This window comes from Python bivittatus, unplaced genomic scaffold, assembly GCF_059951505.1.
Source record: "Python bivittatus isolate LINGU-HERP-01145 unplaced genomic scaffold, Pbiv_v1 ctg000020_np1212, whole genome shotgun sequence".
Lineage (NCBI taxonomy): Eukaryota > Metazoa > Chordata > Lepidosauria > Squamata > Pythonidae > Python > Python bivittatus.
In genome coordinates this window covers 49,659,443-49,687,306 of record NW_028277030.1, presented here as the reverse complement: position 1 = coordinate 49,687,306, position 27,864 = coordinate 49,659,443, and the positions used below count along the sequence as shown (strand labels likewise).

General features: G+C 40.5%; 1 protein-coding gene across 1 annotated transcript; it reads left to right on the top strand.

Moving 5' to 3' along the window:
• Window positions 1–199: 199 nt before the first annotated feature.
• LOC103050111 (gamma-aminobutyric acid receptor subunit rho-2) lies at window positions 200–27,773 on the top strand. The gene is made up of 9 exons (XM_007421792.3): window positions 200–501; window positions 5,000–5,106; window positions 15,852–15,919; window positions 16,692–16,915; window positions 17,105–17,187; window positions 17,727–17,867; window positions 18,866–19,018; window positions 22,625–22,821; window positions 25,388–27,773. The coding sequence occupies exons 1-9, from the start codon at window positions 284–286 to the stop codon at window positions 25,694–25,696; spliced, it is 1,500 nt and encodes a 499-aa protein (XP_007421854.1). The 5' UTR covers window positions 200–283; the 3' UTR covers window positions 25,697–27,773.
• Window positions 27,774–27,864: the final 91 nt, after the last annotated feature.

Below are 27,864 nucleotides of genomic sequence, written 5' to 3'. Positions count from 1 at the left end.
GAATCAACTCAGGGCAGCCCTTAATAAAAAGGCAGGCATGCCGGAGAGCAGGGCGTACGGAGCTGGATTACGTCTGATTGGCACAAAACCTGGCAGCTGGAATCCCATCCCTGCTTTCCATTGGCTGTCGGCACCCATTTAGAACGCAGTGGAACCGCGGCCAGCGAGCTTTGCTTTCTTCGCGAGGAACGGCCAATCGGCGAGCGAGGAGGGGGGGGAAGCGGTCTGCGGTGGAAGGCGCGCGGAGAGAAAGCCGCGTTTCTAAGAATGGTCGCTCGGACAAATGCAACGCTTGAGAGATGCAGATAGTTCGATGTTTAAACCAGAGTGCATTTACACGTCAGGAGGCGGCTGGACGGAAGGAGGAGGGAGCGCTGATTCCCAAAGTATGCCGTATTTTGCGAAACTAATGTTGTTGATCTTTTGCGGGGTCCTTCTCGGAGAAAGTAGGAAGCACAAAAGGGGGAGATGGACGGAAGAAGCGGACGTGCAGAAAACAAGGCAAGGACAGCGTTGTAATTAAGTCAGTTGATCCCTTTTCTTCCCTCAGTTTCCCGCGACCGTATAGTGTGTATTTGCGGAGATCATTTAATACGTGTAGTTCTGCATAATAAGTTTGAAAAGAATGCACATTGTAGTAATAAGTGTGAGAAACACACAGGAATGCTTTCGTAGGAAATTCTGGATTGCTTTTATTACTGCTTTGTGGCAAGGTGTATTTCCACAGAAATGCAGCTCCTGGAGAGATGCGAACGCTACGAGCTGCGTTTAGCACAAGCGGCTACTGAGATGCCACCTGTAATCCTGCGGGATCGAGCACTGTTGCGGCCAAAGGTCCGAGAAAAAAAAATCATATATATTTCTTTAAGGCGCTGCTGCAGTTTAAGAAATTGCAGTTCGAATATTACTGTTTAGATCAGTAAGATTTATTACCAAATAAATGTGCAGCCCTGTGTCTTTCTGTGCTTAAATGATTGATTGCTGTGTATCTGCAAAGATTTCATTTGCAAATGAACTGATGAGTTTTTCTTTTTGTGAGTAATAATGATGGAAAACAGCTATGGAATAGCAAGAAAGGTCGTTAAATTTATCAGATTTGATGTCAAGGAAGCATGTTTATATTAGGGGGAAAAAATCCCAAAACAGCTGCAGCACACTTGAATACATCTTGGTCTTGAATGCTGCTATGCAGTGAGAATTGCTTCTTTTCAGACTATTTGGCTGACTTAGACCTTGTGAACCAAATTGATTTAGCAGAAATGTAAGATTTTTCTTTGCTTTCCTACCCTTCCCTCTTTTAAACTTCTCCACATTCAGTATGTGTTAATGCTAACATATTTAGTATTCTGTCCATAATGTCATGCACAGTTTATTATTCAGTGAAGTATGAAAAATGAGCAAAGCGATCCTTCAGGGGCAGCTTTTCTTGCTTCAGTGTGGCAGAGAAGGCACATTTCCCAGGCTTTTCCTACCTACCCACACAGCAGCCTCTGTAACTAAGCATTCTGAGCATTGCAGACTTGCTGTTATTTGGCCATAGTTATAGCACATATATGACATAGTTTAATCAGCATTTTTCTAAGCATCCTTGCCAAATTAGAGTTCCCAAGATACTTTGGGGGAAAGTCAGTGTTCTGATGAGCTTACAGGGTAGTACATGCTTTGTTTCTTCATGCACTGAGAAACAGCCGAAGAAGGACTGAGCAGCAGAGTGGCTGCTCCTGTGTCCCCCCAAGTAAGAGGAAGTGAACCCCCTCCCCCAAAATAAAAATACAAAAGAGGAGGCAGGTTGAGTAACATTTGCATCAGATATAATTTAAACAGAAACACAAATACCTCTCACCAGACAGTGTGTGAGCAAGAGACTAATACGTTGTCCTGGTGCAATTGGGGGCAACTTTAATTGTTGTACCCTTTTCTTGTGGCTCTTTGACTTGGACTTACGTGGTCTTGACTAGACAGATCTGGACTAGAAGAGATGCTTTCAAATGCAAGACTGTCCTCTATAAGCTGCTCAAATAGAGGATGCTACTCTGTAGAGTAAGACTTAGGGCTACCTACCAAGTTCTAACTTTCCCAAAGATTTCTTCCATGAGAGGATGGAAGATCGTGAGAGAAAGGAGGAGGAAAGAGACAACTTGGAGATGGCCTTGTAAGTGGCATCAGAAGTGCCCAGATGGCTGACTCTGGTTAATCTGTTTTTAAACTGCTATCAAGCTGTTAATCAATGGATGCATACAGCAGTGTTACTTCACAGGGTATTGGGCTTCATGAACCCTTCCTTTTCCTACTCTTTCAACTGTGACATTGGTTGGATGAACAAAGTTATATACTGTTTTACACTTAAACCTGTTCCTCTCCCAGGGGCATGCAAATACGGTGCTGCAAACTAGACTTTCTGTTGAATTTTACAGATAATGCACCCATTGGAGGCCGTAGTTGTACAAAAAGATCCAAAATTAATTGTTTACATTTAAAAAATTTTAGAAATCACAATTTTTAAAAAATGTATAAATCCTGCTCCCAAACTTCAGAGGTTTTGATCATATTTTAATGGAACAGATGTTTGGAGAGTGGTGATGTATACATACATACAATAAATGAAGAAGGGTACCTTCATTCAGTGCATATTGGTATAATTCTACAATTCTAGTATCAAATCAGTCCAGCTGTAAGAATCAGATATTTATTTAGCAAGATTACCAACAGTACCTAAGGGGAATGTGTTCCATAGCCTAGGAGTGATGCAGAAAGAAGCTTTCAGTATTTTTTCCTGAAGAACTGTTAATGCCTGGCTAGCTTCATACCAGGAGGGCCACCAGATTTGGGCTTCAAAGATCCAGCCAACTGCTAGATCTGCTGGCTGGGGAATTCTGGGAGTTGAAGTCCACACATCTTAAGGCTGCTCAGATTGAGAAAAACTCTGCTAGAGGGTAGATAATACAGGTAGTCCCCAGGTTAAGAACACCCAGGTTACAGACAACCCATAGATAAGAACGGGGCCTATTGTAGCAAAATTTGAGTTAAATACACAATGACTTGAGTTAAATACACAATGGTTCAAGTTCATTACATAATACTACTTATACAGTATTATACAATAATACTGTTTCGTCTTACATACAAATTTGACTTAAGGACAGACCTTGGGAATGGAACTCCTTAAACCGGGGACTACTTGTAGTTAGCTTTTTGTATCTCTTTGCTGCCATCTAGTGGTCATCTGGATTTTGTAACCCTGATCAAGTACACATTTGAAGAAGCATTAGAAGCACCAGGCTATTCATCTATCTAGTACAGTACAGTATTGTTTTTACCCTTACTACTGATACATTTAAATACACTGAATTCAAAGTTCATATAATTATGCCAAGGGCTTACACTGCCAACTTTTCATTCAGTTATGTTTAACTGGAACTTTTAGTGAACCTGTCACTGTATGTCTTTATTTGTATCAATTCAGGTAATTAATAAATACATACAGTAATTAGAAAAATGAGTCCCTTTGGATTCAACTTATCCAGTCAGTCCAATTATATAGAGAGGTAGCTCAGTGAACAAATTAAAGTTGATTCTGAAAAGGGAAGTTTAACTACAGATACAATTTTTTTTCCTTCTTAGCATTTTTCCCCATAGGTGCAAGGTCCCCCTTTTTTTTTTTTTTCTTCAGATCAACTGAATGTTGATCCATTGGTTGTGACAGGAATTGCCCAACCGGCTTGTTGCCTGAGCCTGACATCATGGGCTGAGAGAGGGTGACTGGCCCAAAGTCACCCAGCCAGCTTTCATGCCAAAGGCGGGACTAGAACTCACAGCCTCCTGGCTTCTAGCCTGATGCCTTAACTGCTAGACCAAACTGGCTAAAGATGTACAACAGTTTACAATTGTAGTTTGTAACTACAGATACAATCCTAATATATATTCATACATAAGGGCTTATTTTGCTGAAAAGGAAATGGATAGGATGCTGCTGTATTGGCCAGCATGACAGCTTTCCCTAATCTGATGTCCTGGAGATTTGTTGGTCTACAACTCCCATCAGCCCTAATGATGCGCACCATTGCTGTCTGGAGGAGGTCCAAGTTAGGGAAAGGCTACCACTGTAACGGGTAGTATCAGTGCATTCGGTCTTCATGTCTTCAATTCCTACACTTCCACTTGTGCTCATGCACAACTAGAGATCCAGATATATGATATTATAAGGATTTCTCCTATGCTATATTTTCTCTGCCTCTTCAGGATAGTTCCTCATGTTCCCAATTTAGCACAAAGGTACCATGTTGAGACTTAGGGCTGACTAAATATGCTGGCATGCTCTACCTTCATGATAACTTAATGGTCACCCCAGTCTATGGAATCTCTTTGCAAAGATGTAATTTCAGTATACAGTGGTACCTCGGGTCACGAACGCTTCTGTCACGACCAATTCGGGTCACGAACAGCACCGTTCGCAAAATTTTGCTTCCGTTCGCGAACTCCGCATCAGATGACGAACAGGATCCACGGCCATTTTCCCTGCTGTGACATGTGGTCGTGGCTTCCTGTAGGGAGGCGGACTCTCCCTCCAAACAATAACCGCCTCCCCATCCGCTTTCCTGTCCTCCACGCCTCAAGCAAGGTTAGTGTTCTCTCTCTTCATAGTGTACTGTACTGTACTTTGTGTCATATTTTTGTGGTTTAAAAAAAAAATACATATGGTTCAGAACGGATTAACCATATTTACATTGAACCTTATGGGGAAATTTGATTCGGGACGCGACCAAAATCGGGTTGCGACCAAATTCGTAGGGGTCAGAACAGATTAACCGTATTTACATTGAACCTTATGGGGAAATTTGATTCGGGTCGCGACCAGAGTCGCGGAACGAATTAAGTTCGTGACCCGAGGTACCACTGTATTTTTATTTGCAAACTCCCCCCCCTTCAGTTTTTTTAATGGTCCCTCTCATGGTGTTCAGAGACTGGAAATTATAGCTGGTATTCTTGTTTCCCATTTTAGTCACACATATAAAAAGAACTATGACATGACCAAAGCGTGGTCAGGGAACAACAAACAGCTTCTGAGGGTAGAGGACCATGATTTCACCATGAGGCCTGCCTTTGGAGGTAAGAAATGTGTGCTTACTCATCTCTGGAGAATTGAACGATTCAGCTTAGAAGCTCCAAACCAGCTGCTTCAAGCTATTTTTTTATGAAGGCCCCCCCCCCCCCCCAACTGGATGGTGAGATTACTCTCTGATTTCAGAGAGATGCTAAAACTAGAATATAAGTGTACCAATGACTTTCCAGGAGCACATGGAAGTAATGTATGCCCATTTGATTGCCAAACATCTTTAGGAAATCTGGCTTGCTAAATGATATTTTATTCTGGGGAACTATAGATCTTGAAAATATAGAGAAAGCACACAGCACACCTGTTATATTGATCTGACTACATAATATAATTCTTAGAATTCAAGGTAAGTAAAGTATTTATTAGACTGTAGCAGCTGCCATAAGTTTCTTACACTGTGAGGAACTTAACCACATTAAAGCCTGAGGCAGTGCATTTTTGCTTAGCAATAATTTAGTGAGGTTTACTTCTCAAGAAAAAGTATGAATAGAAATTTAGATTTTTAGCTCAATAACATGTAGGCATACAGAAAGCATTTTAGATGGACTGGGGTAAGAACACTTAAAACAGTGGTCTTTTCTTTAAATTGCCTTTTCATTTGTTTAATTAACTTTTCATTGCCTGTGTTTCTTAGTTTTCACACAACTTGATGATCAAGGTGAATATTTGCCAAATATAAGCTCTCCCTCACTATGAAAGCTTCTTTTTAAAAATTCAGAACGGGCTCAGGAAAATGATTCTGACAATAAAGATGAGGGCTATTTTTTGTTCACGTGAGAGTTGCCTTCTATGCATCCCATGGAAGTGGTCTTTGGATGCAGTCAGAAGCTCAGGTTCAGTTTCTATCTACCAATCCTTGCACCGGCAGGAAGTATGCCAGCATAAAACTTGCTGCCATGTTTACCAAGGAATCTTCTGCCACAATATTTGTCTGCTGACCCAATCAAAGGAGGCCAGTGACTGGTGCTGTTCTTATTATGTTAATGCAAGACCAATTGGTGGATTTCCCTGGGTTGGTTTTCCCTTTCACAAAGCATTGTCTACATATGGGAAAACAACATCAGTCACTCTCCAAAATGTGGGGTAGATTGGAGTTGGATGAATGTAGATGAGTGTTTGGAATGGTGGGCTCAGCCATCCTTCAAGTTGCCTACTAGACTACAGGTATTCCTGTGAACTGTCAGTTGGGCTGTTTGTGAACATGGATCTAGCGCTCTTCTGAAAGAATGCTAAATCTGTATCCAAAAATCACCTGACTGACAGGTAGCAGGCACAGAGGAAGGTATGAGGGTAAGTGCGGTAGAGCTACAGAAAGGCTCAGATGCCCTTGACTAGTGCTATAAGAGAATGGCAGTGCTGGCAGCAAATTGGGTTCTGTTCTTCTGGCCAGCAAGACTGGAGGTAGCCCAGGGATGGCTTGCTGTCAAGTAGATTAGGAAAAACAGTACTGCTCCTTCCTCAGAGTAATCCAGACATTAACAATAGAACAAAACCCTTTGTTAGTAAAAGAGGTGGGATAGCTGTAATGCACCCAATAGTGAGAGAACGAGGAACACACAACTGGTGGAACCAAGATATCTTTCTTGTCTTACATCAACATTCTGTGCAGCACAAGACTAACTTTCTCAAGGGGACTGGTCCTGTTTTTAGGGCTCATTATGCAGGGAGATGCCTCCATGGAAGTCATTTATCCAGCCTTTCCTGCAGCTGAAGTAGAAGGCTGTTCCCAGAGGGCAAGGGTTATGCCCACAGTAACCTAAAGTAGCCAACAGGAGGTGGGCAGATCCCATCCCTGCCCATGTTAGCAACTCCATTGCTAATGAAGTGTGCAAGATTGTATCCACATCAAAAATTGATTTGGAAGAGAGAAAACACTACAGTATTTTAAAATAGGAACCACCAAAGATGACTTGAAACTCCCTTAGCTGTGGACAGGGATGCATCATGAGGAGCTTTGTTAAGACGTTACCAGGCCACTTTCATGCCATGGCTAGGGGGATGTAGGGCTGAGCCCTTTTGCCTCCACAGTCCTAGGTGTGCGTACTCAGAAGTAAATCCTATTTATTTCAGTGTTGCTTGCTTTGTGACCGGTCTAAATCAGATTTGAATCCAAACTCTTAAATTGCAGGAGTTTTAAAACACTATTTTAAGATTTTGAAGTATTACATATACTATAGTTTCAATCCTTTTTTAATATTTTTTTCTTTTTGACCAAAAGCCTTTGGAACTGAATGGTCTTTAAAAGCAGGATCTTCCGAGACAGATACTTGCCATAAAAAAGCAGGGGGGCTTTTTGAATTCACACAGAGAAGATTTTAGGAGTCTCCACTGTGGTGCTTGCAAGTTATCTTTTCATGGGTCTCTGAATGCCCATTATGTGGGAGTGTCTATGTTCTGGGTCTGCATTTTTCCTTTTTCTGAATATACTCACTGATCTTTTCTAAAAGGGCAGAAACTCTCATTGACCAAGAAAGCATGTTAGTGACAAGTGCAATATATGAGGCTTGGGAGCTTAATTTAACTGCAGGCATACTCCCAAAGACAGTTTGGGTACAACATTGACAGGAGCTGAAAAATGAAGAAGCCATGTTGTGGCCAGGGCTGTGGATTCAGCACATAAAACCTTCAACTTCGACTTCTTTATTCATGGTACCTCCGATCCAACTCCTTTAATTATATATCGCTATAGGAAATAAATTATAAATACACTAATTATATGTTTCCTTTATGGACTGCAAGCACTCAACATACAAGGCATTAAAATTAAAATACATCCTGAAAAAAATAGGTTAATCAAATTATTATCTATGAAATAGGAAATTTAAGCTATTACATTATTTATATGATATACAATTTAAATTTATTAGGAGTCAGTCAGTACATTTTTACCGACGCTGACTCCAGTAACCCAAGAATTGCTTCCGACTCCATAACTCCCATTCCGACTCCACAACCCTGGTTGTGACAGAAGTCCAGTTGGCTCCCCGGGCTTGACTTCGCTGACTGGATTGCAACTCCTGGGTTGTGGTTCTTGGTCTCAGTGGAGTCTGTGCATGCATCCTGCTTAGAGGACAGAGGAGGAGGAGTAGACAGCCTACAGTCTTAGGGCCACGTGCAGTACCCGAGCTCCTCAAATGGAGCCTCATAAGCCCTCTAACCATTGTTGCTGCGGATCAGTTGGGCAGTTTCCCAGTATTCAGGGGCAGTCAAGGAAGTAAAAATGCTGGGCGTGATTAGCCGATCCAAGCCTGCCCCTTTTTATATGTATGAAGTCCAGGTGAGGCACGTTAAAAGGGAGCTGGGCTTCGATTATCCGGTGGCACCCGCTATTTCAGTGTTGTTGACCACCTCTGCAGATGTCCCTGCTGCTATTAAAGGCAGGAAATACAAAATGCTACAGTGTAAATCATAAAGTAGATTTACGCAGTTGTTAAACCCCCCTCCCCCCCAAAAAAAAACTGAATGGGGGAAAAAACAGGAAATCACAGCCTGTTTTTTAACATTTTTTTCATCCTCTATGCCCTTTGATCCCCCCACCCCCAAAATGCTGTCCATCTTTGGATTCCATATGAACCTGCATTCAACATTTCTACTTACCTAGGGCCAGATTTCTCTTCCCCTCCATGTTCGGCTACGTCCTTTGCTGTCTAAATAGGAGACACATTTTGCTTTCACCCTTTAAGTGATTCCTCCATGCTAGTGACTTCATTACAGTTAGCAGATGTTCAGGTATTATTTACTACAAATATTAATATCTAATGATTATATAAATGTTTGTCTTAGATTCCCTTCCTCAAATTCTGAGTCAAAGCATTTTCATCTAGGTCAGCTCATTTTTCCACGGAAAACAGCTAGGATTCCATGAATAAGCAGCTTTAGCTGATACTTAAAATAGCACTATCTTTTCTGTTGAAGAACAGCCTAATGCTTTGTGGGAGCGTAGTTATTCATCTCCTCTATCCCCAACTTAGTACAAGCAGCTTCTACTGGAGGGCTTTTAATCTGGACATGCAGTTGAAAATATAAATGGGTCCACTTCAGGGGCAAACCTAGTTGCTAGTTTTTACTGTTGTAATGCATTGTCATGGGTAAAGAATACCCCACTGTCCCTACAATATCTAGCTTATAATTATCCAGCTGTTTCCAAAACTTTTGGGTGTTCCCTTGGGTTTGGTTTCCTAAAGGGGAATTTGCCACAGGAGTGTCCCCCTGCCTAAGCTACATCCCACCCAGGCAAAATTGAGGGAGTCCCAGGTTGTACACAGAGATTCTTCAAGAGAAAAGAGGCAATATAAGTAAACAAAACAGCTTCTGAATTGTACTCTATTTTCCTTAAAGGGCTTACTATTCTGATTGCACACTATAGCTGTGTTCATGCAGCCCTTTTAAGCAGACCAGTTAAACACCCAGCATACAAGGATGGGCACCTTCTCAACACAGCTCAGCTCCTGGTTTCCTTGAGATTTGGAAGTTTGATGTGGCTGGAATTTTTTGGTCCTTTTTTTGGTGGGGGGCTGGTTTTGTGGGGCTGAAAATAACCAGGAACAACCGTAACAGCTGAACTACAAGTTCCGGAGAACTAGAATGGTTCATATACTCCTAGAATGCAATCGTATGCAGTGTCAAATTTGCTCATGCAGGATTCACACATGCAACCCCCATCCTGACTTTTCAGGCTGTGTTTGTGTGAAACGTTGTCCTCCCTCAGCTGACTTTCCTCTTGCAAGAAAATAGATTAGATCAGACTAGATTTACTTATTTAAGTAATATAGGAGAAGCTATATTGAAAATTGATATCTACAAGACCTTCCTATTTGCAGGAGAAAGACATTGAAGAGACTGGGATGTTTCCCCTGTGAGATAGGAAAGCAGCTTGAAGGGTGATTTTGTTTAGAAAGACAGTCTGGAGGAACAGAATTAAATAATATCTGTCCAAATTCTCAGCCTCCACAACAGCATTTCAGTTTTTTTTAAAAAAAATCTGTTGGAAGAGCCTCCCAGGGGATGAACAGATTATAGCATCTGTACAGTATTTGCACACCAGACCTTGGATGGCAGGGCTGAGAAGATGCTCTGTTAGGACCCCTGGCGAGTTGCTGTAAATTGGTGCCTCAGAGCTTTATGTAATAATTTTATATATTGGTTTAATGAAACATTTCAGAACTTTATGAAAGGTTTTTAATTTATTTATTCTATGAAATACTTTGGAGCTCTATCAAACTTCATAAATTTATTCTTTCTATGAAATACCTGGTTTTAGTAGGACTCAGATGGCAGGGTAGAATATGCTTGGTGTTATGAAGGAAGCATAAGGTTCACAGCTTTGCATTTTCCTCATAAGGTAAATGTAAATGCAGGGAGCTCTTGCAAGGGAGAGTAAACGAATGGGAGGAAGTACTTTCTTCCCCCCCATACACATCTCCCTACAAATGCTGCCCTTTCAAACACTCTCCATGCCATTTTGGCTGTGGTTGTATAAATTCCTGAATACAAACTAGTCCACCCAATTTTAGCCTTCTGCAAATCCATCTTGCAGTTCAGTGTGCTGTGAGACCGCAGAAAATTGGGCTGAGTGGTTAATCATAGGTAAGTGCAAAGACAGACCTGGTGATTTTTTTCCCCCAGCTGAGGCCAACTAGCCCAGCTTAGATAAAAATCAGCCTTGGCGGGAGAATGGTGGGGAAGAGGTAGTGGCAGATATAGGAGTGATCAACCTCCCACCCACTTAACTGCTCCATTTTCCTGGAGAAATTGCATTCTGTCCATCTGAGAAGAAGAAAAGCTCCTGAAAGATCCAGTCTGGGATTGGAGTGAGGAAGAGGTGACATTGTGCAAGGCATAGAGGAATAGGGGCCTAGTGGTAGTCTCTGAGAAAGAAGGTCAACTAAAGCGGGAAAGAGTTAACCAACTGCGTATTGCTGGTTCTGTCCCAAACAAGGGCATTGCAGGTTTTCCACTGCTTCTGCTGACAAGGTGTTTCACGTGGACATAATTTCTACTGTTTTTATTCATTTGAGGGGGGAGTGCCATTTTGCCTGCTCCATGGACTGCTTCCCACTGCTGCTGGCCACTGACTTTTGCCATTCTTTTGCAGCACTTACCAGTTTGGCATATGCGAGACATCCTGTGAAATTGACAAGAGTTCTTTTAGCCCCAGTGATGGACTGGGGGTGCAGTGATGGAGTGGAGTGAAACAGCCCCTTTGAGACTCCTTGCAGTCCCTCCACCACATCGATGGTATATTACTTGGACTGTTTCTAAACCTGCGCTTACCACTCTTCTGAAATAGTGCTTAGCCCGTGACTGAAAATAGACTAGCTGACAGGTCAGTGGGACAGAAGAAAAGCAGAGGAGCAAGTTGGAGGAAGCACCTTCATACTGACAGCCTGTCACTCAGACAGCTTGAAAGTTGGCTAAACCCTCCATCACAGGCACCAGTTGCCCAGTAATTGGTGATTGGTTTTTTGCTAGGATGTGGTACAGGGTGGGAGGGGAAAAGAAACTGGGGAATCCACCAATTGCTGTCCTTGAATTAACCTGGATTAAAACTGTAGGGACAGCATCACTCACCCACCCCATGACTAAAGCAGGATAGAAGAGAGAGAAAGAGAATATTTAACAACCACGTGTATTTCAAAATGCATAGTTTATTCCTAATCCTTGAAATAAGGCAGGATCACCCAAGTATTTAGGAGAAGATTGGTCTCGCAGGGCTGCTACATACATATCTCTTTGTGGTAGAACCCCCCCCCCCCTGCCAACAATCTCTGTTATCTGTAGCTCTCACTCATTCCTGAGATGTCTTCTTTTTGTTGAGGACTAGAAGACTGGTCCCATGGAGGAAACACTTCAAGCCCAAGTTAAGGAAAGTGATCAAAGGAACATGCAGTAACTGATACTATGAGCCGTTCTAAGTTTTGCTGTGCGTACTTTCATATTTATGGCTTTTTCTTTGAAACTAGCACGTATTACTACTTCCATTACTAATCTCTTGTTCTGTTGGAGCTGACTCTTTAGGGTCTGAGAAACAGAATGCATGCTGCTGGGGTAAAAGAAAGGAGCAAAAAGTATACAACGTTTTTTGTGTGACACTGAATTCCCCCTCTTCAAAAATTGAAGTACGGTAACCCTGTTGAAATAGGGAGAGAACTCTTGTATTTGGTCAGTGATCAAATTGAAATGGTGCTTGTTCTTCATGTAACCCAAAACCTGGACTGCAGCCTCTAATTCTTCATCTCCTGCCTCTTTAAGAGGTTTTAAAATCAATCATGTTATATAAATTTAAAGCAAATGTAGATCAAGAAACTATAGGATTAGTCATGCTAGCATGGCTTTTCGGTCTACCAACAGCAGTAAATTCCAACCCATAGCAGCTCTCATGATTCTTAGGTCCACTCCAGCTCTAGACAGGTATCCACATTCATTTAATAAGCTAATACTGTGCTGAGAAACAAAAGCTGAAACCAGTTCCTCTGAATTCATTTCAGGCTTCATGTGGCAGTGGAATTTCAATGTCTTAAGGGTAGAGTAAGTGCTTCAAAATAATCTCCTCCTTTATAAAATCTACTACCATGACACAGATAGTCCTTGCTTAGCAACCCTAACCGGGACCAGAATTTCCATCGCTAAGCGAAGTGGTCGTTAAACGAAACTTCATGTGATTGCACCACTTAGCAACAGCAGTTTTGGTTGCAGTCATTAGGCCAGGACCTCATGCTTCTCCTCCCCTGCCACACTCACCTCTGTTTCAACTCCCCCATCTCTGTCCTTTTGGCCACCCTGCACTCCGCCACTGCCTATCCCTGCTGCCCCCAGCTGACCTTCGCTGTTGTCTTCCACCTGCTGCTGATGAGATACGCCCAGCTGAGGCAGCTGCTGGCCCTTCATGAGGACTTTCCAAGCCTCGCATGGCCTTGGCCAAGTGTGCTTCATCAGCAGTGGGAGGAAGAAGAGAGCAAAGGTTAGCAGGGGGTGGTGGAGTGCAAGGCAGCCAAAAGGGCAGAGATGGGGGGGATAGGTGGGTGAGGGGAGATGAAGTGCATGCTGTGATTGTAAATATGGGTGGGCTGCCAAGCGCCTGAATTTTGATCACGTGACTGCAAGGGTGCTGCAACAGCGGTAACTTTGAGGGCCGGCAGTAACTACCATTCATTCAGTGCCGTCACAACTTTGAACGGTCACTAAACGAATGGCCATGAACTACCTGTACTGGACTGTTTTGATAATAGTACTAATAAAACATGTCCATTGTATAAGAAGGAGGTTAATGCATTTAAAATATTCTAAATTATAGAGAATGGTTGTTTTAAAACTAGAACAAATGGGTACTCTCACTCCGGTGGGAGGAAAAATGCTGGCGGCGCTTGCACAGGAGTCGGGAGCAGCTGCCGGTAAGTGCGAAACCATGCTCGCCCGAAAAGGGCGCGAAGCAACAGAAACCCCGCCTCCTGCGCTCGCCAGCTGGGCTCTGCTCTAGGAAGGAGGCTCTGGCAAACCACTTCCGAAACAATTGCCTTGAAAACTGCAAGGACTCGTCCAAGCAGTCACTGCAGGGTCAGTAATGACAGCGCAGACAAAAAAAAAAAAAATGCATGGAAGGCCAGTTTCACATATTACATTCCAGGCATATCTCAGTGAGGCCTAACTCTGCTATATATCGGGCTGGAACAAAATGCAAATGGTTAATTATGAAAAAGGAGAAAGGGAAGCATTAAAACAAAATGCCTGGTCTACAAGCATATGTAAGTAAGCTTTAGCTTTAGTAATATTAAAGCATTTGCATGGAATAGTGCAAAAGCACAGTTTCACACAACCGCATGAGTCTTCGGCGGCTTTTGTGCTATTCATCCCTCCTCTCCACCCACAACTTGAACTGCAAGGAAGAGATCCAAAGGGTTTGCTGCTGTTTTGAATGAACACTGCTATTTTATTATATATCGCCCAGCTTCCACTCCATGGAATTCTTCAGGGGTATCTTTCCCAGAGGGAACTGCTAAGAAAAACAGGGAACCTCTATTCTCCCCTCCCTTCCCTGACTAAAGCTCTTTCTTACAGCGTGGGTGGGAGTATTAGTACTTTGTGCACCTGGGGTGCATGAATGCTGATGCCACTGTTGGTATTTAAAATGCTGCAAGATCCTTGGTGCTCTTTCATTTTGTGAAAGATCCTTACAGACCTGCAGTCTTTTCTCCAGACAATACTGTTGCCCACCTCCAAAAGGAGCCTTAGAAATGCAAAGCATGCTAATTTACATTTCAAGAACTAGTTCATTAAATTTAATCCACTGTTGACCCATAGACTTAAGTCTTTTTTTTTAAAAGAAACCTTCCTATCCATCACTGCTTTAATTCATAAATGGTTGCCCAGTCATTTTGTTACTCCTTCAGACTTGCCTGATAGCTGCACTTGCATAGTGTCTTCTTTAAATTACCCTCCCCGCAAGTTGCCTGCTATATGCGGTGGTGTGCTGGGCCCTTTTGCCCACTTATGCAAGAGGGGCTGACGCCACCTATTTTAATTGCAGGATCCAACTGCTCTGGGAAAACAGGAAATCTCCTTCAGTCTTTGTAACTGATGCAGCGAAATCTGATAGCCAGGCTTGGCAGTGCACAGCCCAAGGACTTGCCCTAAATGGGTAATTTAATCCACCACAGAGAGAAATAACATCAGTCTTTCAGTATCACAAATATAAATCCTCGAGAGCAATACACCCGGCTGAATTAAGGCAGAGACCTTTTCTGGAATAGGTGTTTTTTTCATTCTTTCACTCACAAGGAAACGAAATTGTGGTGTCTCAGAATGTGAATGAGACTGGCTTAAGTGATCCTTAGGTGTATCAGCATTAAAGTAGTATATCCCTCTTATTCCGAAACTGTCCACGGATAGCCTCAAGCTATGTAACATCTGTTGGGTTTGGTTACCCATTACTTCAGTAGCAAGTCATTACTACTGCAGTGACTTGAAATTGAACCAATGGGGAAGGAAGTTTCATGCCTGATCAAGGATGGGGGGGATATCACTATAGCTCGGGCCCTAACAAGAACAAATAAGCAAAATTGGTTCCTTATTTTTGACGATCTAAAATTCAGCTTTTCAATTCAAACTTAGATGATCATTCAAGGATCCTTATTATGTTCATTGTTTTCTTTACACACATTCCTGCTTATCTTCAACTTAAGTAATAAATGTCTGGGTGCAAAATAGGCAACAGTCAAGTAGACATAGCAACTGAAAGTACCACTGCTGGTGCCCCAAGTGATACAAGTCACATTCCTTCCTTGAGCTAATGAAAGCAAAAGACTTTAGAATTATAATACAGGTAGTCCTCGCTTAATTATCACAGTTGGGACCAGCAACTCGATCGCTAAGCAAGTGACTGTGATGGAATTACAACCTCACTTCCTCCACAGTCCTTAAGCAAGACATCATGTGACTGCAACTAGTGATTTTACTGCTGGCTTCTCCACTGACTCTGCTTGGCGGAAGCCAGCTGTGAAGTGCACAGATGGTGATCATGTGACCACGGGGTGCTGCAATGGTTGTAAATGCCCGCTGGTTGCGAAGTGCCCAAATCTTGATCATGTGACCACAGGGACACTGCAACAATCATAAGTGTGAGGACTAGTCGTAAAGTTACTTTTTCAGCGCTGTCATAATTTCAAACAGTCAGTAAACAGGGTAGTCGTTAAGCGAGGTCTACCTATACAGCATTCAATATCTCAGTTTCTTTCTCTTTCAGGCCCAGCTATTCCTGTTGGAGTGGATGTGCAGGTTGAAAGTTTGGACAGTATTTCAGAAGTCAATATGGTATGCTACTTTTATTTAAGCTTAGGTTTCTTACCTAAAGCAAGATGCAACTTTGATTTTTTTCCCAGATTAAAGAAATGTATATACTTCTGATGTTTAAATATTTACTGCATAAACTGATTTTTAATTTTTTTTATGGTGTACCAACCAAAATAAAATTCATATGAGGTTGTCAGTTGGATGATTATTACAGGTTTTCTTAAAAATTAAGCCTAACTGGGGTTGAATAAAGTCTAATTGTGAAGAAGTAACGCTGAGAGATTGAGACCAAGAGAATGATGCAGAATGCAGAACTAGCTCTCAGGAAATCTGATAAGATAGCGAATGTACTGCTTGGCCCATTTCTTGGCTTCAAATGTTTACTTGTTTATTTTTAAAAGGAAACCAAACCCTTGACGTGCTGCTCCCAGGAACTAGTCACCATTTGTGCAAGAAAGGGACAGGCAATAACAGTTGGACTTACAGATCATACTAATGGTTTAATGCGTTCCAGCCAACTGTAGTTTATTTAGTAAACCATCATTAAAACAACCATGGCTTTGTGCAATGGGTGAACTAAGGTAATATTATTATTTGGATACCATCTGGGGTGCAACAGGTGGCCATTGGGAGACAGCTTTCTTCATTATGATGGGAAGATTCAATTTCTTCTGATTTTTTCTGATAATTTAAAAAAACCACAATTGTCAATTAGTTTATTATATTAGTTTTTTTTAAAGTTCAGGGGATATAATTACAAGAAATCTCCCACCACCCCCACACTTTGTTTCAGGACTTTACAATGACGCTGTATTTGAGACATTATTGGAAAGACGAGCGTCTGTCCTTTCCCAGTCATGCAAACAAGAGCATGACTTTTGATGGACGGTTGGTGAAGAAGATCTGGGTGCCAGACATTTTCTTTGTCCACTCTAAAAGATCCTTCATTCATGATACCACCACTGACAACATCATGTTGCGGGTGTTCCCAGATGGCCATGTGCTCTATAGCATGAGGTAAACCCACATTTATTTCCCTATGAACTGCCCCATGCTCTTCCTCCAATACTGTAGTAATTCATGCAGATCTTTGTTGCATGGACAGAATTCAAATATGGGTACAGGGATTCATATGTTACTGTATTTATCCCAGGCCTGTAGTTCCTTCTTTGTAATAACATCAACTCTTATTTTTCAAATTTCTAGGATCACGGTGACGGCAATGTGCAACATGGACTTCAGCCGCTTTCCACTAGATTCACAGACATGTTCCCTGGAGCTTGAAAGTTGTCAGTGGCTTTTGTTTATCTATCTTTGGTTGTAAAACTACAGCGGTAACAAATTAAATAGCAGTTACCTTGCTGGCTTTATTGACCTCTATTGCTGCACCTGAGCTGGTTGTTTCTCTGCTTTAAGGCAGGGCCAACCTGTAGTATCAGTTCTTGTACTCAGATGCCATTAAAAGGCAGAGGACTATTTCCTCTGCCTTTTCACTTTCAGTGAGAGTTGAGAAAGATGTTTGTGGCTGGGTGACAACTGTGGATGGGGTTCTGATTTTCTGGACTACTTTCTCTTTGAAAGCAGAAAGTTGATTTGTTTTTCTTAACTGCATGAAACCCATCTGAAGCTTATAGTCTTGGGGTTTTTTTTATTTCCAACCTCTAAATTTAGGAAATCGAAATACAGTGGAGCAGTCAGATGGTTTTTTTGGGAGCCACAAAACATGGGGTTTTCCCCCGCTTAGGCCTTTGATTAATTTGCCTATTTCATAATTTTGCTGCCCACCAATAAAATAATTATTTTGCTGTTTCCATACCTACCCTTGCAGATGCATATACAGATGAAGATTTGATGTTATACTGGAAAAATGGGAGTGAATCTCTAAAAACAGATGAAAAGATTTCCTTGTCTCAATTTTTGATTCAAAAATTTCATACAACCTCCAGACTTGCTTTCTATAGTAGTACTGGTATGGCAGGAGTGTTTCACACCATTCCTTCATTTTTCATTATTAATTTCTTCCATTTTCCTACTGTATTTCCTCTGAAAAGCTCAGGCAGCCCCTTGGTCTTCCCTTACTCATGTAATTCTCCCAGCAATCCTGTGCAGCATTAGGCTGAGAGAGACTGAGTTGTCCAAAGTCTCTAAGTGAGCTTCATTGCTAAGTACATATTTAAATCCTTGGGGCCAGTACAGAATTCTGACCGCAGCATCACCATGGCTGTGTGTTCGCTATCCATACAGCTGCTTGGTGAATGTAAAGAAAGTACCCCACATAACACCAAAGGCCAAGAATTGATACTGACAGTCATACATTAAGTGTTCCTTTGCTGCCTCATCTAATATAGCTGTAATAGACCCCTCTAACATTCTTTCATGTTATTCGTAAAACAACAGGTGCATATTGTTAAAGCAGCATATAGGATTTTTAAAAAATCAAATGCACTTTCTGTATAATTCAGGCTTCAGAACAGAAGGGCAAAAAGAAAAAGACTTCTTTGAGAAGACATCTCTCCAGACGCTGCAGAACTATAGCTACCAGCATCCTTCACCACTGACCATGCTTGCTGGGGCAGCTAGGCTGTGTAGTTCAGCAATTTTCTATTTCTTTTTATATGAAAGATACATGGTTTATAGCAATAGTATTAGGTTACTGCATATCCACTGGCAAGTCTTCAGCCTCAGTTTACAGTTGTAAACTGAGAATAATTGTTACAAGGGCAAATACAGTACTTAAATTCCATTGCACTTTGAAACTGTACTTTCTCTCTCTCTCTCTCACACACACACACACAATATCTATCAGCATTCCTATTTTCCTCCTTTTCTTTTTGTCTTTCTTTCAGTACTATCCTTTTTTCTCTCTCCCACCTCCTTTATATTTTATCTATGTAGTATATAATGTGTCTTTTCTAATGACTGTTCATATTTCTGCTCACTTCACACTTTAACATTTTTCCTCAATAGGTCGGTACAATCGCCTTTACATTAACTTTATTCTACGTCGCCATATTTTCTTCTTTCTGCTCCAAACGTATTTTCCTGCCACACTGATGGTCATGTTATCCTGGGTTTCCTTCTGGATAGACCGTAGAGCTGTGCCTGCAAGAGTTTCATTAGGTGAGGGTTTTCATACAGCCCTGCTGTATCTTACAGTATACAACATATCTCATTAAAAAAATACAAGCATTCATTTTGATTTTCAAGTCTAAGGTTTCTGTTCAAAAAATAGAAATAGGCAAGGTGTACAAAAGATATATATTCTATACTTTGTCCTCACAGAAATAGAAATATTTATCTTAGAAATTAATCCTTTATAGATTAGTGTTTGCTGTAAAGTATTTTATTTATTTTATTCAGTTAGATTTAATTAGATGTGATGGAAGGTGTGAGCGGGGAGGATTTTGGAATGGAGCTTCAAAGTTACAGGGAGGGGGGAGAGACATTCCAAGGGAAGCACCTCCTCAGCCCCCAGATGGACTGTGCAAAAGTCAAGAGATAGAGACTGGCCCCTCCCTAAGGGCTTGATGGTTATAGTTGCTCTCGATGGAGAATTAGAGTTAGTCTGGCGAGATTCTGTCTATTAGGTGCAAGCTAATAAAGAAGCTGAGCTGATTTCTGGACTGTCTCGTGTGATTCTTGGGCTGAACCTGACATCAGGTTATTTAATTATATTTATATGGCTGCCTATCTCACCAGAGTGACTCAGTGGCTAACAACAAATAAAAACACCATACAAAATAACCAAGAAACAACCAATATATAAAACCTATAATGACCACCGAAGTAAAAACAAATCTAATAAACTTCCAGGCCTGGGAACACATCCAGGTCTTTAAAGCTTTTCAGAAGGTGAGCAGAGTTGGAACCAGTCTTCTCTTGGGGGGCATTGTGTTTCTTTTTTTTCCCTCAATTAATTTTACTAAAGATTATAATTACAATATTAAAACTAATAAAACTAACAGAAAGATAGAAAAAAGGAACAGTAAAAGGTGCAAAGGGAAAAAAGGAAAGATGTAAAGAATAAAAAGAAAAAAGAAAAATTAATATAGTAAAGAAAATAAATATATAAAGAAATGACTTCCACCCTTCATCACAAGTCTAAACAATTTTATTAACTTTTCATCTCTTAAATTACAACAAATTATCTCTTCCCATATCCCATCTCTTATCTATAAACAAATCCATAAAGCATCATCATTTCAGTCCTAGTGTCAGTCAAAGTCTATTAAGGGTTATCAGAAATAGCAACATACCTATTTTAACCTTGATCAAATAAACCAACTTTATATTCCTTTCTTTTACTTCTAACAATTTAATCTTTAATAATGTTATAGAACTTGATTTATTTTTATTTCTTCTTTGTCCTTCTCACAAGATTCTTCAAAGCTTTAACAGGTCTCTCTTGTAAGTCCAGTATAGAAAAATATCCAGATCACTGTTTTGGTTTATTGTTTGTATGTCCCTTTTATTTATTAAAACATCAGCTGGTTTCTTTTGTATGTCCAGTGTAACATCTTTTTCCATATTCTTGTAGCTTGTCATTTGTAAATCCACTTTCAACTCAATCTCTGTCTTGTCAGGTAAAACTTGTTCCTCTTCCATAACATTTTTAGATGCAGTCTATCCATAGGGGCAGATATCGCTGTTGATGTTGTTAATATTAATTTCTAATTCCATTTTTCTAAAGTGTCTTTCAATATTTCCAGTGTTAGAATATTTTGTGCCATTCTGTAACTGTTAGTCAAGTTTTATTTATTTATTTATTTATTTATTTATTTATTTGGCTTGTATGCCGCCCATCTCCCCCACAGGTGACTCTGGGCGGCTCACAATAAAAAAGAAGAAATACAATTCTCTCCAAGATGGCTAAAAACTATAATTTAAAAACATATTAAAAATACCCTAAAAAACCTCCTCTAAATTTGGCCCTATAAAAATCTGTAAGATGCTGGGGGGGGCAACCCATCATCCCACCAGTCATCTCCACAGGTGCGGGCCCCCCTCTGGCCCCCAGGCCTTCTGGCAAAGCCAGGATTTAACACCTTTCCTGAAGGCCATGAGGGAGGGGGCACACTGGACCTCAGGAGGCAGGATGTTCCATAGGGTGGGTGCTACAGCAGAAAAGGCTCTCTGCCTAGACCCCACCAATCGAAATTCCCTGACCGGTGGGGTCTGCAACCTGCCCCTTCTGCTGGACCGAGTGGGACGGGCTGAAGTGACCAGGGCGAGGCGGTTCCTCAGATAACCTGGTCCTGTGCCATGAAGGGCTTTAAAGGTGATGACCAACACCTTGAATTGGACCCGGAAACAAACTGGTAACCAATGCATCTCGCACAACAGCAGTGTTATATGTGCCCTCCTAGGGGCATTAAGAACTGATGTGTTTAAGTTTATGTGTTCTTCTCCTTTAATTGAAATCTTTAATTCCTTCTAGTGTCCAATTTTTAAAATCTTATTATTTTTTTTTAAAAATATTCAAAACAAAAGCATTTTCCTATGGGAATGATTCTTCATAATTAATTCCAAAATCTTATTTTAATTTTATCTGGACTGTTTGTAGCTTTCTAAAATCAACATTTTAATCAACCTTTTGCTGTTTATTTAAAAAAAAAATTAAGTTCTTAAGCTTGTAGTTAAAACCTAATTTTGTTAAGGATTGAAGGCAAACTCACCCAGTGCTTTCAAACTTGTCAATCCAAAGGTTTCTAATAGCTGAAAAGTAGTTTCTGAAAGTGATTAGAAAAGGAAGTATGCAAACCCAGTGTCCTTTCAAAGGCACTGACTGTGGTTTGAGCAAGATGGCTATTCCCTCATCTCCCAGTGCTCAAAACCATCCAGACTGCTGTCTTGCGGTCTCCTCACGAGGAGCAACTGTTTGAAGTGCTTGTGGGCAATCTTTCCTCCTCCTCTTTGTCCAAAGAGCGGATCTGTTCACCAGCTCTTCACTCTTCACTGCGGTCATCGGCTCTGCTTTTCACTGAGCCATCTTCAGTCTGCCATTCTTCCTCTGGAAGTCAGGGGCATGTTATTCCAAAGGGCAGGCACTGAAACAGTAAGTTGTGGGGCTCTAGTTTATTTACACATTGAAAACATGCAAGTTTTTTCTCTGAATTCAGTTAGATTCGAACTACAGTCTTCTGGCGTCTGGATGCCATCCAGGAGGTCATACAACTATTTGGATTTCCTCCTCTGAGGTTGGAGATAGGATTCCAATTCAGAGAGGAAACAGACTACTAGATCTCCTTTTTCATCTACCCAGCAGGCTTCATAGCTAGTTCTTTTCTTGAATCCTGATCATGGTGGGAACTGGGCAAAGATAGTTATAGGAGTTTTGCATCCAAAGGCTTTTATCAGCCCTCTGCCTTGCTTGAAATAGTAGGAAGTTTATATCATCTGTAAAACAGATATAAGTGTTTTTTTCCCCCCTTTGTTAGCAATAGATGAGATTTTTGTAAAAACCAAAAAAATCTGGCAGCGAACAGAGCCCAGAGAATCCCAGAAGGCTCAGATATTGGATACTTAACAGGTAATGCCTAGGGGTGCTAGTTACTGTCTGATGATTGTTATTTAGTATGTGCTCAAGGGGATTCTGTTTTTATTATCATTACTTTATATATTCCACAGAGGCCTTGAAAATAACTGTATCTGGATATTAGGCCTGACTCAGATAAGCTTGTTGCTTGATTTGTGTTAATATCATCTTTGTGCATGTGGCTTCTTCAGGAATTACAACAGTCCTGACCATGTCTACGATCATTACTGGTGTCAATGCCTCCATGCCTGGCGTTTCCTACATCAAGGCTGTGGACATTTACCTCTGGGTCAGTTTTGTGTTTGTCTTCCTCTCGGTCATTGAATACGCAGCTGTGAACTACCTGACCACAGTGCAAGAGCGGAAGCAGCGGAAACAGCAAGAGAAGGTGAGAAATATTTCCCATGTGCCTGGATTGATGACTCTATTAGAACAGCCTTCTTCAACTCAGCTGGCCCAGTTGAGGAAGTCCATATTAGAAATTTCTGATGTACATTCAGGTAATCCTTTCTTAACGACCACAATTGGGACCGGCAACTCCATTGCTAAGTGACACAGTAGTTAAGCAAGACATCACATGACCACAACGGACTTCCAACCTCACTTCCACCATGGTTATTAAGCAGATCACTCACAGTTGTTAAGAACTATGTCAAGTGACTGCAGCTTGCGATTTTACTACTCCATTGACCGGTTGTTGAAAGTCGGCTGTGAAGTGCACAAATGGTAATCACATGTCTGCGGGACACTGCAATGGTCAAATGCCTGCCAGTTGCAAAGTGCCGGAATCTCGATCATGTGACCACAGGGACGCCGCAAGGACCCATCGTAAAGTTACTTTTTCAGCACCATTGTAATTTCAGATGGTCGCTAAACAGGGCAATTGTTAAGCAAGTGCATATGTGAATCATTTTTGTCTAAAGCATTTGACTTGAGACTACAAAAGTAGGAATTTGATGACAATAGGAGTGATGGAGCCAAATAAAACTCCTAAGGTCAGAACTGGGTTAAGTCTGGGTCTTTAGCAGAAACAGTGTAGGGAAAATAAGAATGGGGAAATTCAGTATGGTATTTCCCTGTATTTACTCCATTTGTTTGCAGTCACTGCTGATGGATGGCTAGGAAGCTGTGACTAGTCTGGCAACAGGAAAAAAAGGCAAATCAGTTTCCCTGGACAGAGTGTACCTATGCAAGATGCTTGATGGCATCTGTAAGAGATGTCTGTATGATATGATATCAGTGCTGTTGATGTTATTGTTTTGAGTTGCATAATCACCTATACAAACCAAGGTTATTTATATTTAAAATATTTTTTTCCTTAATGTATGACTATTTTCCCCAACAAAACAGCAGTTTTAGTTGTCCAAGGAGTTGCAGACTAAAGCACGTGAGAATCCCATGGTAGGTAAAAGATCTCAGTGGGTGTATTTGTGGGACGTGCTTACCAATAATAATTGAACCCTTGGTTATTCAGCTAGCCCAGGTTTTTTAGTTTTGCACAATAAACACTGAATATAAAATAACCACATGGGTTACATTTATACAACACATTGGTCTAAAAAGATGGTCAGCTAATTTGAGGCTTAACATGTTACACAGAAGCAGTTTATATTAAAATTCTTGAATTTAGAAAGGCTCATTAGGTAGCAGCCTCCATAATGTAGTGATTTCAGATGTCTTCAACTCCGGCCAGAAGATTTGTATAAACAGGTTACAAATTATTGTTAATAATTTGTATGTAAGATGTATAAAGCTTACAAAAACAGCATCAGCACCTTCAGCTGTGCTCAGAAATGTATGTCAAGATAAGTAAAGTTGTTTCAGTACTGGCAAAATATATTCTCTCAAATGCAAGTTAGTTAGCAGTCAAACTACAGCATTCTGGATCAAGAGAGATCTTTAAGGGCAGTCCAGTGTACAACAGATCATAGTAAGCCTGTATGTTAGATATTACTTGAATGTGGACAAACATCATCTGATCAAAATTACAGTACCTGTGTATATAAACTAAGGGCAAGTCCAACAATACTCTCAAGCTTCAAACCTGATTCTCAAGAGGAAAAACAACCCCACCAAGGCTGAATTTTATCATGCAGTCCAGATTATCTAATGATAATCTACCATTAGAACTGCTTTCAGGTGGAAGTCTACAAAATGAAGCATGTATGGGACTTTGAGCTGATGAAGCCATTTTTATCACTTCATTGAACAGATAAATATGATACCTAGAAATATGAATGTTTGTCCCTATCATTCAAAGTTTTCTCCATTCTGTTTCCAAAACATACCATCAATATTATCTCAATTTTTTTTCATATCATATTATAACATGTACAGTATATTATGCTTTTCCTCCAAGCAATTGTAACCCAAAGGCAAATCCAAATTTCTTATGGAATTCAGGATTAATTCTTATTGTACTTAATGCAACCATCACTTTTCATTTTACTTTCAGCTTTCTGCTTCACACTGATAGCATTTCATATACAATATGATGGTAAGCCCATAGATTGTGATTCTGTCTCGGTAATAATTTTGAAAAACTAAAGATCATGAGTTATAGTCAGGGTTATCTTTCTGTTAAGTAGAAAAGCATGGTCTGCTGGTTGTAAGAGTTTAACAGAATACTCCTGAGTAGAAGAAGGATGTAGGGTAACCATTTTTGCCATTTCCCCTTTTCCGTTATTCTCTTACAAACCAATCCACAAACCTTCAGAGAAGACTTGGGAGGGCCATACAGGCTGCAGACAGAAGAAGAGCCAATGGAAACATAATTCACCATTGCAATTGATGAATTCCATTTGGTGGAATATTGGATTCAACCAAAGTTTAAAAGAATTTGCAAATACAATGTTAACCAAAATTTCACATGAAATTACAGTGCAAACTTCATCTTCCGTTTGGTTCATTTTGTGCTTACATTTTTCTTCTCCTTTATTGTTCTATTTCCTCAGTTTCCATGTGTGAGTGGAATATCTTCTACAAAAAGAATGACCCTAGATGGTATATACAATGAGTTGGATGCCAGTAGCCTAGAAGGAGACCCAAGAAGTCAAATGGTAGCTGAGGAGGATAAACAAGAGAAGATGGTGATCCATCTGACTATGAGTAATGAGTCCAATTCATCAAAGAAGAAAGGGCTCAAAGAGCATGTTAGCCTACGTATTATCCAGAACACTCATGCAATTGACAAATATTCAAGGTTAATATTCCCAGGCACCTATATATTTTTTAACATAGTATACTGGTCTGTCTTCTGCTGAACATGCTGTGGTTGTGGTTGACTCAGGAGATATTTAGAAGATTCCACTATTAAAATTTTGGAGTCCAAGCGAGAAAATGATTCATGCTGTAGCAGCTTTGGCATATGAAAACACTGGATATTTTTCTAAGAAGCATTTGACACAGTGGTGTTGGAGATGGTTGACTCAAGCTGGATACTTTCTGCTCCCTGTCACCTTCTTAATGTATGATAAGTTTGTTTTTCATACTTGAAAACATGCAGCTGTTGAACTTGAGTCTCAGGCATTGCAGTGTCATCATAGCATAAAATTTGCCAAAGAAACACTTATAAAAGTGGCTAGGAATCTGCTACGTGATCTTTATTGAGACAGTTGAAGTAAGAGACATCTGTTCCATTTATCAGCCAGCATGGTGATGTAGGCCATCTTTATTATAAGGGATTGTTGGCACCCATATGAAATTTCTTTTGTAAGAAGCAGAAACTCTGAATTGGTCCCCAAACTAGACAGACAGGTTAGAATGCATCAAGGGATGCATGTGAGGGTCCTGGAAAAGGCTGCTTTTATCAGGATTGTGCTCTTACAATTCTGTAAAAATACACTGGGGAAGATAATGGAAATGTTCTCATCAAACTGAGCAGTTGATAAGTAAAAAGAAATACAAAGAAAAGACATGCTTAAGTATTAAATATACTTCTAAAGGATGCCCTCAGAAGTGAGTTCTTTGCATTATCATAGACATCTCTCTTCACCTAGGGCTATGCAGTCCAGTTGCATTTACTGGTCCTTATAAGTGTTCTGAATCAAACACAGGCCTCATTTAGTGACTGTCTCATTTAGTGACCATTTGCAATTACCACAGTGACAAAAAAGTAACTGACCAATCCTCACATTTATGACTTTCACAGGTCTGTAAAGCAAAGGAAAGCTGAAGTAAAATCGTAAGCCCAGTTGCGGTTTCACTTAGCGACCACTTCGCTTAACTACCATGTTGCCAGTCCCAATTGTGTCATTAATGAGGACTACCTGTATGTTGAAAGCCTCTGGTGTTCCCTAATCTCTTTCAGTGATACTGAAGGAACCACTAGGCTTGGGTTTCTGGAAGTAGCACAGAGCTAGCCCAAAACATTTTGCTGCTGAAAGGAAGCATACATTGGAGTATCCCCTCTATTCCACGTACAGAAATTGAGGGAACTGGGGGTTGTATCATACCCCATGCCTCCTACCCTTTATCTTAGAGCAGATGACATCTGGGACCCACTGGAGTGAGTTTTTATTCTTGCTCTTCACAAATTCATCTATAAAGAAGCATAGTTACTTACTCTTTATAATCCTCTTTATAATCTGTTTCCTTTGTACATAGAATATATATTGTTTTATAAATATTTTTAATTATTTAGTTGACAAAATGCTAGTGTCCTTTTTGAGGGTAGGACAACTAAGCATTTCAGATAGTTTCTTTTGACAGTAATATAAAACTACACTTTGAGGCTGCAACACTCATGTTTTACTTATTCGGATCAACAAACAATAGAAAAATGAATCTGAAGCTCAATCTGAATAACAAAGAATTGGTGAGACAACGCTCCAGTCTGAACTTGCAGAATACTCCATCCTTGGACTCTCCGTGTTTTTTTCTATTCTGCTGGTGGCAAACTGGCAGGATAGAAGCGAGATTGGAGATCCATTAGTATCTCTCCACCATTTCCCATCAATCTTAATTTTCTTGTCCTTTTCTTCCATTTGCAGACAGTGGGGGGAAGCAGATTAAGACTAAGCCATTGTTTGTTTTCAATTCCTTCTCAAAATTGGAGGCAAGGGTGTCTGAACTTTGGATGCAAAACTTCTCCAAGCTTGACATGACTCCTTTTGGGCCTTCCTTCAGGAATAGTGACAGGACAGAAAATCTGATTTTTTTACTATAAAATGGGAAACGTCCTCTAATCTTAGAAGTGGAAATCCTCTTACAATTCATACTCCTTGGAATGTCTGGTAACTTTGTCTAATTTATAAACTTAGTTTTGTTCTGTTGAATATATATACCACCTAGCAACACAAGGCAATATTAAAAAGCCATGAAATGAGAAATGCCCAACAATAAATTTGTAACATTGGAGAGTCTAGTCTAGTCCACAATTTATTCTCTTTGTTCTATCTGTGCATACATGACAACATAGATAATTCTTGCA

Excerpts from the sequence above, each read along its gene's own strand:
- LOC103050111 (XM_007421792.3), top strand. The coding sequence starts at position 284 with ATGCAACGCTTGAGAGATGCAGATAGTTCGATGTTTAAACCAGAGTGC. Across the intron at positions 15,920-16,691 it reads GTATTTCAGAAGTCAATATG|GACTTTACAATGACGCTGTA; the intron begins GTATGCTACTTT and ends ACTTTGTTTCAG. Across the intron at positions 19,019-22,624 it reads GCCTGCAAGAGTTTCATTAG|GAATTACAACAGTCCTGACC; the intron begins GTGAGGGTTTTC and ends TGGCTTCTTCAG.